The following is an 11,728-nucleotide window of genomic DNA, read 5'->3' on the forward strand; positions in this document are numbered from 1 at the left end:
TTATCAGGTATTTAAGTATGTTATAAAACTAGAATGTTGAAACAACATAGTAGGGCATGAGCATATAGATCATTGGCCAGAACATAGGTTTAGAAATAGATGCAAATTCATATGGGCATTTGGAAAATTACCAGGATGGCATCTCAATGAGTAAGGAATTATTCACTCTGTGGGACAGCTGTGTTATTTTTTTTTTAAATTGTCCAAAATTTATTGTAAAGAAAAAATCATTAAAGCATATACATAAAAAACATTAGCTATGGAAGAACAAAATTAAATAGCATCTTATTCCACATCATAAAGAAAAAAGAAAAAAAAAAAAAACAACCAAGTGTGTAAGAAACTAGACTAATTAAAGGACTGAAAGAAAAGAAAAGATCTGTCCGCTTTGCAGCTGTGTTATTATTACAGGGAAATTAGTTGTAGTTTTACTTGTTAATTTTGACTAACATTAGTTCTTAATAATGATGTAAACTTGAAAAACTAAACTAGCACTGGATCAAGTTTCAAGTAATTTAAGTGATTTATTTACATTTAAAAAATAAAGTCTTTATTTCTCACATTTCTGCCAACTCTCTTCATTTAGAAGGATGTAGGGATTCATGATATTCACATAAAGGGTGTATAAATCTGCTGTATGCCTTGTGTGTGAATTGGCAGCGAGTCATGAATGATTTGTTTTGGGCTGAAGAATGGAAGATCACAAGCTCTGAGGCTTACGTGTTGGTTTTAAGTCAGTTAATGCCTTCTTTCCCTTCTTTAATACTTTTGGTGCTGGGAAAATGAATAGTATGAAAGAATAGATTAAGTATTTGGCATGTCAGAAATGTAGGCAAGTTTCAGTTTGAAAACTAGTTTAATTATATTATATTTATTATAATTAAACCTAAATTCCAGATTATGTATTACTATGTGATACATAGTATATATTTAATACATATTTAGTAATATGTATTCAGTAACATGTATTACTAAATTCCAGAGCCATAACCACAATTACACCGTTCTTTGAGGAAGTGGTAAAGATAGTGGTGGGTGAGTAATTTCCTTCTAACCTTCCAGAGGTGGTGGTAGTGGTTGAAGACTCAAGGACTAAGGTTATCCGTCAAGTTTTAAAAAACATAGGGTGAGTGGAAAGACCTGTGCCTACCCAGGTAGTGGTAAATCTGTGACAGAGCTACCTAGTAATTGTCTTGTACCTGGTGAAAGATAGGAAGGAAATACAGGTCTAAGCTAGCAAGAATAAGAAGCAAGAAAATTTAGACTCGATGGCACTTAAGGCCAATAATTTTAGACATTTTAAACAAAAGACTTATTCAGTATAGCTCTAATTTTGTTTAATGTTGGGCTTTTTGTACATTTTTTGTTGTTTGTTTGTTTGTTTGTTTGTTTGTTTTGAGACAGTCCATGTAGTTCAGGCTGGCTTTGACCACACTATTTTGCTGGGGCTGGCCTCAAATTCGCAGTGGTCTTCCTGCTTCAGCCTCTCAAGTGCTGGGATTACAAGCATGGGCCACCATGCTGGGCATGTATTTTTATATGTGAATATAAATCCAGTAATCTTGAAAACATACCACAGAATTCACCATTCATCTCAGTGTGTTAGAAGTTACAAAATCTTTCTTTTGCCTGTACTTTTAAACTTTTCTATAAAGAATATGCTTTACCTATATACTCAAAAGCTGCTCTTTTTCTTGTGCACATATACAGGTGTAACATTTGTTCTGTCCTGACAGTGGATGTGTTTTTTGTTTTTATAGGTACACCAGAGGCTCTCTTCCTGGCAGAATCTGGGAGTTGTTTATTGCAGTACTGTTGTGCCCTCTGATGGTGAGTGGTGGCAAACCCATTTTTAAGGTCTTCCCCCACCCCCGACATTTATAAATGTATAAACCATACTGTTTTTGCTTAAGGTGGGTTTGGTGTCAGACAGAGAAGGGTTAAAAAAAGAAACTAAGATTTGGATGAGGAACTCATAGACTTAGAGGGAAGACCATGAAGAAAAACCAACAGGCCTAAGAATTCCTAGGTCTCAGAATATTCACTTAGGTCTTAAAATTGGACACACATTTAGTGTGAAAGTCACAAAAGCACCATCTTCTATATTTCCTAGCCTTTGGGTTTTCGTATGATGATTACTGATCGCTCTTGCCCTTCTGTGGTATCATCCTGGACTCAAGCATTTCAGAGTCTGAGACCCTCTGCTTTCTCTTGTCTTGCTCTTCCCTTAGGCTCAGGGCAGTAATTCTCTTATGTGGGAAGGAACGAACAGATGCTTGGAGACCGCTTACAGTCTCTGTCTTCAGTGTTGTAATCTGACAACCGGATCTAAGCTTCCGTTGTGCTTTAGTGGGGGGGGGGGTGCTGCCAACTTTTACTGCCACTTCTCCTCCCCAGTATTGTACTATTGTGCAATACACTTTGGGTTGCTTAATGTAGGTTGACTGCTGTAACTATGTTTCTTCTGTGTAAGGTTTTGTTTGATAAGAGCTTGAATCTCAACTTTATAAATATTAATTTGTAGTCATAGCAGCCTTTGAAAGAACATTCTGCAAATTTATAAGGACACTTAAAATTGAAGAAGACCAGAACATGAATCACAAAAATCCTAGAATCCTCTGAATTCAGTCAGTATTGATTTTTTTAGTTATCAGTGTCCTTCTCCAAAGCTCTTTAGTGATCTGAATGCATGGATAGTTTGGTCAGATTTGCTGAATCCTCGAAACTTGAAGGACGAATCCTTTTGTGGTTTCTCACTTGTAATGTGGAAAGGTTGGAAGGGGAAATAGGCCACAATCCAAACAAGGAAAATAGCAGCTGGCTTCTTTTCTCCTGTTTCTTGAAGGCATAAAACCCTGAGGTATTACCAGTTGATACATATGTTAAAAAGCAGTGTTCTCCTTTGTTGCAGCCAGAGAGCAGATTGTCCCTGGTCAAGACTTAGTATGTAGCCAAATACAAGCCCTTCTCACATGGCCAAGATCTAGAATACAACGATGCCACCTCCTTCCTGCTTTCCCCCTGAAAGCTCCCAAACAATGGCTCGGTATCTCTTTTCCCCAGTGCTGTCCTGGTGCAGTATATGGAGCAGTGTGGAGGCCATCAGCATCTGTGCCGCACCACTCTCATGTCTCATTACCTTCATCCATCACTGATGCAAAGTAACGTCCTTAGGAAGTTGCAATAAACAGTTGTCTCTCAATGTAAAAAGAAATGATCAAAGTGCTCGGTCCTCTCATTATTTGTAATTTTTGAAATTATTATACATTCAATCTCAGTACACATCAGTAGTGTGTATATTCATTAGTCATTATATGTGTAATATCAACAAAGTCATATAAAACAGGAGTCTCAAGTACCAATAGTTATATGATTCAGTGGCAATTAATTTGAATTAATAAGCTCACATTGTTATTTATGTTAAATTTGCCACTTAATTGCCATACTGTGATCCTATATGTCAATCTGTATAGCAATATTTCAATGATTTAATAATGGTACAGTTGTGCTGGAGTATGACTGAATGTTATCCAAGAACATAAATGCTAACAGGTTGTCCATATACTACATGAGGACTTGAAAGCAAAATTTTTACAAAGGTTAAAAGGCTAACAACTTTAAAAATTTCTCCAGGGCTGGGGAGATGGCTCAGTGGAATAAGCACTTCCCTGGCAAGCACAAGGGCCTGAGTTCAATCCCCAGTTTCACACACACACACACACACACACACACACACACACACACACACACAAAAGCTTCTCCCTAATTCCTTACTACTATTTGCCCTTCTTCACAAAACAACTCACGATAATCATCTAGAAATAGAAGCACAGAATTAGGTAATGTAGCTGCATATCCTTGCTACCTCCAAATTATGTATCTTTCTTAGTTTTTACTTCTAAATGAACTTTACCTAGGTCACTATAGCATAGCAAACTCTGCTGATATATAGTTACTCCATCAAGAGACATTTCTACCTTCATTTACTATTGCTTAGCATTATTGCTGAGTCATATTCAATGATGGCTTGAGCCTCATTTTTAAAAAGTAGAATATAAAATGTCACATTATACAGTTGATATTTATATACCTATCATAGATGTTTCATACTCTACCTCTCAGTAATTGGTTCTTAATTATGTTATTTGACAAATCTAGTTATGACTATAATAGCTTAAAAATGTAGATTATCTTAAACATTTAACTCCCTACCAAAATGATCTAGAAGGTTCTTGATATTTTAAAAGAAGATTTTATATGTATTCAGTACAGGGGTCTCACTATGCAGCTCAGACTTGTAGTGATCTTGTTTTCAGCCTCCCCAGCGCTGGGATTACAGGTATGTGCCACCATGCCTGGTTTTGGTGGCCGGCTCAGTGCATCCAAGGGTGGGGCCAGTGTGGCATGTGGTGCTAGGGATCAAACCCCAGTTCTTGTGCTTGCCTAAGCAAGCGCTTAGTCCACTGAGTGATCTTACTGGCTCAGTTCTTGATTTTTTTTATCATAAATATTTTAAAGAATTTATTTAAAGCTCTAGACTTTTTCTAGAAATATTTATATGTCTACATAGGAAATTTTGCATATAGTTTCTTTTCTTTCTTTCTTTTTTTTTTTTTTTTTTGCGGTACCAGGGATTGAACTCAGGACCCTGCACTTGCCAGGGAAACGCTTATTCTATTGAGTTATCTCCCCGGGCCCTACATATAACTTCATAATGAAATAAATTCCCTCAAATCACATCATAGAATCCCTAGTCCCATGGGACCCTCCTTGGGAATCACTTTGGAGTCTTAGAACACAGGTGCTAATGCATATGTCCATGTCCGTGTCTCCTTTCATGAGGTCACAAGTGTAATAAGCTAGGCTTCCTCCCACTTCTACCATGTACCCACTTTATAGTCACAAGCAAGCAATTTCTCAAAACCTTTTTCCTCATCCTCATCTATAATTGGAAATAGTGAGCACTATCAGTTCTAAGTAAAAAAATGTACTCTGTAGAAATTGTACTTAGTCAATATGGAGTGATCATGATAGTATTAAAAACTTCTAATCTAAAATATGTGGTCTTCAGCTTCTCATTTTAATGTCTCTGTGCTCTAAATCCTCAAGTGTAAATGATTAATATGGAAATCTTTATAGATGTTTGCTTTATGCTTACTTAAAGCCTTTGAAGATTGTCCTGTATAAAAAATGTCCATATTACCAAAAGCAATCTAATAATTTAATTCGATCCCTATCAGAATATCAGTATTCTTCACGAAAGTAGACAAAACAATCCTCAGATTCATCTGCAATCAGAGAAGATGCAGGATAGCCAAAGCAATCCTGAGCAAATAGAGCAAAGCTAGAGGCATCACAATAGCTGATTTCAAAGTATACTACAAAATTTAGTACAAAAATAAGATGCTACTAACAAAAATGTAGACTGATAGGATAGAACCAAAAGTACAGAAAACAACTCCAGCAATCTGATTTTTGACAAAGGACAAAATTAAATGTTGGGAAAAAAAAAAAAAAGGTAGCCCCTTTGACAAATGGAGCTAGAAAAATCACATATCCATGTGCAGAAGGCTGAAATTTGATTCCCATTTTCACCCTGTACTAAAGTCAAATAAAAATAGATGAAAGATCTAGATGTAGAAAAAGAAACTTTAAAACTTCTGGATGATGAGATAGGGAAAACATTTGAAGCCATAGACACAGAAAAGACTTTGTGAATGATTTAACATGTAGGGTTACATTAAATTTGAAAACTTCTGCTTAGCAAAGGAAATTATCAACAAAGTGAAAAAACAAGCTATCGAATGGGAGAAAATTTTTGCTAGCTATTCTTCTCATAGAGGACTAATATCTAGAATATATAAAGAACTAAAAAAAAAATTAACCACTTACCACACAAATGACCCAGTCAAAAAGTAGGCAAATGAACTGAATCGACATTTCTCACTAGAGGAAATACAAATGGTCAATAAGTACATGGAAAAATGTTGAACATCTTTAGCCAGTAGGGAAATATAAATTAAAACAACAAAGATTCTGTTTTACCCTTCTCAAAACGATCATCATCAAACACACACACTAAAAACAAAAAATGCTGGTAAGGATGTGCATGGGAATATAAACTAGTACAACTACTGTAGAGTCAATATGGAGATTCCTCAGAAACTAAAAATAGAAATTCCACTTAATTAAACTAGGCCTCGCCTACCTATATTCCCAAAAGAATTGACATCATACTATAGTGATATGTGCATACCCCTGTTTATAGCAGTGAACTACACAATAGATAAACTCTGGAGATAGTCTAAATGCCTGTCAACTGATGAATGGATAAAGAAAATATGGTTTATATATACATGGTGAAATATTATTCAGCCATAAAGAAGAGTGGAGCTATGTCATTTGCAGGAAAAATAGACAGAACTCGATGCCCTCATGAGAAGCAAAATAAAACACAGAAAACTAAATATCACATAGTTTCTCTTATATGAGAAATCAGATAGATAGACAGACAGAGAAATAGACAGATAGATAAAGATAGGAAACTAGAAAGCAGATTCTGGGGGGCTGCCTCGGTAAAGGGGTTGCAGATGTTTAAAATGTGTTATATATGTGTATCAATTTCTCGGAGTAGCATCACTAGCCTATATTGCAAACAAACACTGATTTTAAGCTAGCTAGAACATCTGACTTTTATATACCAGGACATCTTCAAGGGAACGTAGGAAACTTTAAAAGATGAGCTAGAAAAAGAGCAAGACAATAGCCTTATCTAGCTGCCTTTGATTTCTTTGTTTAGAAATGTAATGTAATCCAGTTAATCCTATATTAAGTATTATGGTAGAAATTTGCACTTAATAAAGATACCAGATTTCATTATGAAAATTGTTTCAGGGAAAATAATTTTAGTAATGAAAATTCCTGTTTAATAATGAACAATCATCTATTTAATCAGCCCAACTACAGATAATTTATAAATTCTTAGTCTAAGTTCCAAGAATGGCCTAAAGAACCAGTTACATACCCAGCCCTGCCCCTCACCTTTGAGGTCCTAGGCATAGTCCACAGTTATCTATCTTTCATTACAACTTTTAAAAAACTTGCCAAAAGAAGAGAAATGAAAATAGTGAAGTTACTTAATCACCAGTGGTGACAGGACTCCGAGCCTTAGTGTTTTAATCTAGTGCAGTTTTACCAGCCTAACTATGAAAGCTTACTAAAACATAGATGAACTTGTTCCATCACAGAAGCCTTTTCTTAGAAAGATTCTGTAAGATTGACTGTTCATATTGCCAAGAAAAGAAGCCACCTGAAATTGGAAAGAACTTTAAGGTTTATATGCTGACAGTGTTTGAACTGTCTTGGCTTGGAGTAGAAGCACATTTATATTAAATTTTAGGTGCTGCAATTCAGCCCACAATTGGTACTTTCCCCTCTTCAGGATTTTGAAGTAAGTTTTGGGGGAACTAATCTTCTGTTTGTCTCACTAAAGCAATTTGATGAAACAACTGTTTATATTCTGTGCAGTTAGTTCCTAGATTTTTCTTTTAATATGCTTGTTGACATAATCCCCCTCAAAATCCCTAATATATACTTCTCTTGGGGAAATTAGAAAGGCTGTTAACCAGCATCTTTGAAATGGTGTTAAATTTCTTTGCCAAAATAACCACATCAGGGACTTTTTTTATCCTATAAGAAAGATCTTGGTACTTTCTGCACAGATGGTGCATTTCCAAACTTAGTAACATAGATGCTTACATTGCCTCCGAAGAGAAAGCAACTCTGCCTGTTGTAATAACCATTGCTTTTTCCCCCCACTGGCACATAATGGCATTGAACACTCTTCCAACAGGCTTAATGAATGAAGCTGGCTTGCTAGCACACATGTAGTCAATTTCATGGGGACAAGGATTTTATCAATAGAAAGAATCAAAATAAAAAGTTCTTCATTGCTTGCTTAAGCTCTTAAAAGAGTTTTGATTTTTAGTAGGAAAAAAGATTAGTACAGGAAGAGTTTCTTAGTGGCTAGATTTACTCGAGGAATGTGGGGCTTTATGAATGAGTGTAATCTTCTAATTTAAGCGCTTACAGTCATTATCATAGGTTTGGCAGAAAGATCATAAGCCCTTAGCTAAGCTGTCGCTCTGAGTTAGGTAATTAGAAATGTATAACCATGTGAATTTTCCACTGCTGGAAGAAGTATTTTTGTAGGCTACTCATGAATGAAAAATTCTGCCAGTTTCTCTGCAGGCATGTACTTCAGAGCCTTAAAGATTACCTCCACTCAGAAAACCTCAGAATTGAAATGGGAAGAAAGAGGTGTACTAACAGTGTTTGGACAGAATATCCTGTCACTCATGCTATCACATTAAGACATGATATAAATTCACTTCTGGCCCTTTTTTTTTTTGTTTGTTTTTGTTTTTTTTGGTGGGGGGACCGGGGTTTGAACTCAGGCCCTTGCACTTGCCAGGCAAGTGCTTATTTTACTGAGCTATCTCCCTGGCCCCTTATAAATTTACTTCTAAGAGTCATAGACGATCCTTGGTTCTTTGCATAGCCCTAGCCTAGCATCTTCTGGCAAAGAGATGTGGGAGACCTGATTATGTACCATGTACCTTTCTCAGAGTTTTCTTATTTATTTATTTATTTACTTATTTATATTGAGAAATAAATATGAATGAGACAGTTTCATAGCTGATTAATAGGACAGTTTTGATAATCAATACACTGTACATTGTTATCTTAGTGCTTATCTATAGTACAAGAAGCAGACAGAATATTCTGTCTAAATACTGTTACTGCACCTCTTTCTTCTCATTGAATTAAGCAAAAATAGCTGTAAATTTATCCTATTTTGTATATATAAATACAAAATGATCTTTCCTTTTTTTTTTTTTTTTTTTTTGTCCTGTAAGAGGTGAATATTCTATTGGCATCTAAATACTATAGATTATAGTGTTTGAATTCAACTAAACAATCTAACACTGTCTAGCACCAGGGGGCGGGGCTGGCTGGCATGTGGTGCTGGGGGATTGAACTGCGGTCCCTGTGCTTTGCTAAGCTTGTTCTAGGTAGGTGCTTTAGACCACTGAGCCATCTCACCAGCCCCCGTACATCCTTTTGTCAGTGTCTGATCAGAGTTTTCTTTACCTCTTTCCATCAAAACAGCAAGGAGCAGCCTTTTTAAGTTTCTCTAGATTATATTCATGTCACCATGTTCTGTAGATAAGCCTGTATATGACTTCTTTATTACAATCGATCATTATAATAGAAATGTTCTTTTTTACAGAACTCAAATTTATGTCTTTAATTTATATACCTTGACTTATCTCTTAAAAAAAAAAAAACAACAAAATTTCCATTACTTTCTTTTTTTGAGAGGAGTTTTAGATTCTAACGTCCTACAGAGATAGCTCATGTATTGTGTGCCCTGCGCACGCATCCTCCCTGCCACACCCCTCAATCAGTATAGTATATCTGAATTCAGCTTTTGTCTTTTTCATTCTGTGGATTTGAACAAACACAAAATAACACTCATCTTTACAGTCTCTCTAGAGTAATTTCACTGCCCTAAAATCTTTTGAGTTCTACCTGTTTATATTCCCTTCTTCCAAAGCCATGGCCACCACTGATCCTTTTTACTGTTTCAATTGTATTGTGATATTGTTAGAGTCCCATGGTGTGTAGCCTTTTCAGATTAGCTTGTTTCACTTAGTCATACAGATGCAAATATTTTTCTTGTGTCTGTGTGCAGCTGCATGTAACAATAGTCCGTACACAAGAGTCGCAGGTGGTGGGGGGAAGGGACTGCTTGAGCTTATGAGTTTGAGATAACCCTGGCCAGTGTAGCAAGACCTGCAGACCCCGTTTTTCCTCCATATCTTTCATTGTGCATTTAGTGCTACATAGTAGGCCATTGTCTGCAAGTACCACAGTGTATTCATTCACTCATAGGAAAATGTCTTAGTTGCTTTCAAGTTTTGACAGTTATAAGAAACATGTATGTGCAAGTTTCTGTGTAGCATCTATGTGGACATAAATCAAGGGGCATGATTGGTAAGCTATGTTTGGTTTATAAGAAACCACCTTCCAGAGTGACTGCACCATTTGTATACCCACCAACAAGAATGCCTTGTGCTCCAAAACCTGGCCAATATTTCGTATTTAAGGAGAACTCTTTTTCTCCTTGTTCTCTTCAGCGAAACAAGTCATTTTTGTGTTCTTAACGTTTAGAGAGATAATTGGAAATTTTCTCAGGCATGTGTTATATAATTTTAGACTCTAGATGCTAGAAGAAGCAAGAGAAGCTTTTAAACCAGACCTGTTCACATACTCATTGCATCTTCTCAGCAACTTTGTAAGATAAGAGCGTGCCTGTATTATATATAGGCAAAGGAGCTGATGTTCTGTTGTGTTCAGTAATGTGGAAACAGACATCTCATTCTGGCAGAATTGAGTACTAGCAAATCGGAGCTTCCAGTGCCATAGTTTTCTATTCTCTACTGTGTGTACTTTCAAATTATATCCAACTGTTTATTCCCCAGAAATTCAATTAGGTCAAGAATCAAAGTACAGTCAGGGTTATTTTCACAGTAGCATCACTTGGAATATTCTTAAATCAGATTTTGTTGGTACACTTTAGGTAAATATACTGATCACATTCATCATAGAGAATTTGTACCTGTGCATGGTATAACTTTCTTTTTCTCCATTCCTCTACCCTCCCTTCAACTCCTCCCTCCCTTCCCCCATTTACAAAACTTTTGTTTCCATTTTTCCTTCATTTCTCATTTTTTACTTTTCCCTTCTTTCCTTTCTTTCCTTCCCCAGTTGAACATTTTCTTCCTATTTCACAATACTTCTTATATATTTTGGTTCTTATTCATGCTTTTGGTTTCTCTCAACACAGAAACAATGTGGCATTTACTTTTGTGTCAAATTTATTTCACAAAGAGTATGGTGTCAGGCTGGGGAGATGGCTCAGTGGAATAAGCACTTCCCTGGCAAGTGCAAGGACCTGAGTTCAATCCCCTGTTCCACCAAAGAAAAAAAGAAAGAGTATGGTGTCAAGGTGCATCCTTTTACCTAGAAATGTCTCAAGCTTATCTTCTTTATACCAGAATAGTATTCCATTTGTATTTAAAAAAAAAAAAAGTATCTTCTTTATCCATTCACTAGTTGATAGCATTTGGGCTGTTTCCAAGACAAGGCAGGGAACATCACAATCCTTGACTGAAGTTATACTACAAATCTACTATGATAAAAATAACATGGTACTGGAAAAAAAATAAGAATCAGTGGAATAAATTAGAAAATGCAGAAACAACCTCAGGCATACTTAATCACTTAATCTTTGACAAAGGTGTCAAATACATTCCTTGAAGAAAGATAACCTCTTTAATAAATGATGATGGGAAAAACTGGCTTTCCACATGCCAAAGATTAAAATTAGATCCATATCTTTCATCATGCACTAAGCTAAAATAAAAATGAATCAAAGATCTAAATATTAAAACAGAAACATTAAATCTGCTGGGTGTGGTGGCGCATGCCTATAATTCTAGCACTCTGGAGGTTGAGGCAAAAAGATTGACACAGGTTTGAGGCCAGCCTGAGCTATGTGAACTCAAGGCCAGCTTGTACTATGCAGTATCAAGACCCTGTCTCAAAGGAGAGAGAGAGAGAGAGAGAGAGAGAGAGAGAGAGAGAGAGAGAGAGAGAGAGA

General features: G+C 36.1%; 1 protein-coding gene across 3 annotated transcripts in view; it reads left to right on the top strand.

Moving 5' to 3' along the window:
• The window catches only part of Mcu (mitochondrial calcium uniporter), a 203,070-nt gene that overhangs the window by 145,241 nt on the left and 46,101 nt on the right, over positions 1-11,728 (top strand). For all 3 annotated transcript variants that reach the window (XM_004623991.2, XM_004623992.2, XM_023718598.1), the window contains one exon: positions 1,761-1,830. In XM_004623991.2, coding sequence (XP_004624048.1) covers positions 1,761-1,830 — 70 coding nt within the window. The remainder of the gene's footprint in view (positions 1-1,760; positions 1,831-11,728) is intronic.

This window comes from Octodon degus, unplaced genomic scaffold, assembly GCF_000260255.1.
Source record: "Octodon degus isolate 3935 unplaced genomic scaffold, OctDeg1.0 scaffold00005, whole genome shotgun sequence".
Taxonomy (NCBI): Eukaryota; Metazoa; Chordata; class Mammalia; order Rodentia; family Octodontidae; genus Octodon; species Octodon degus.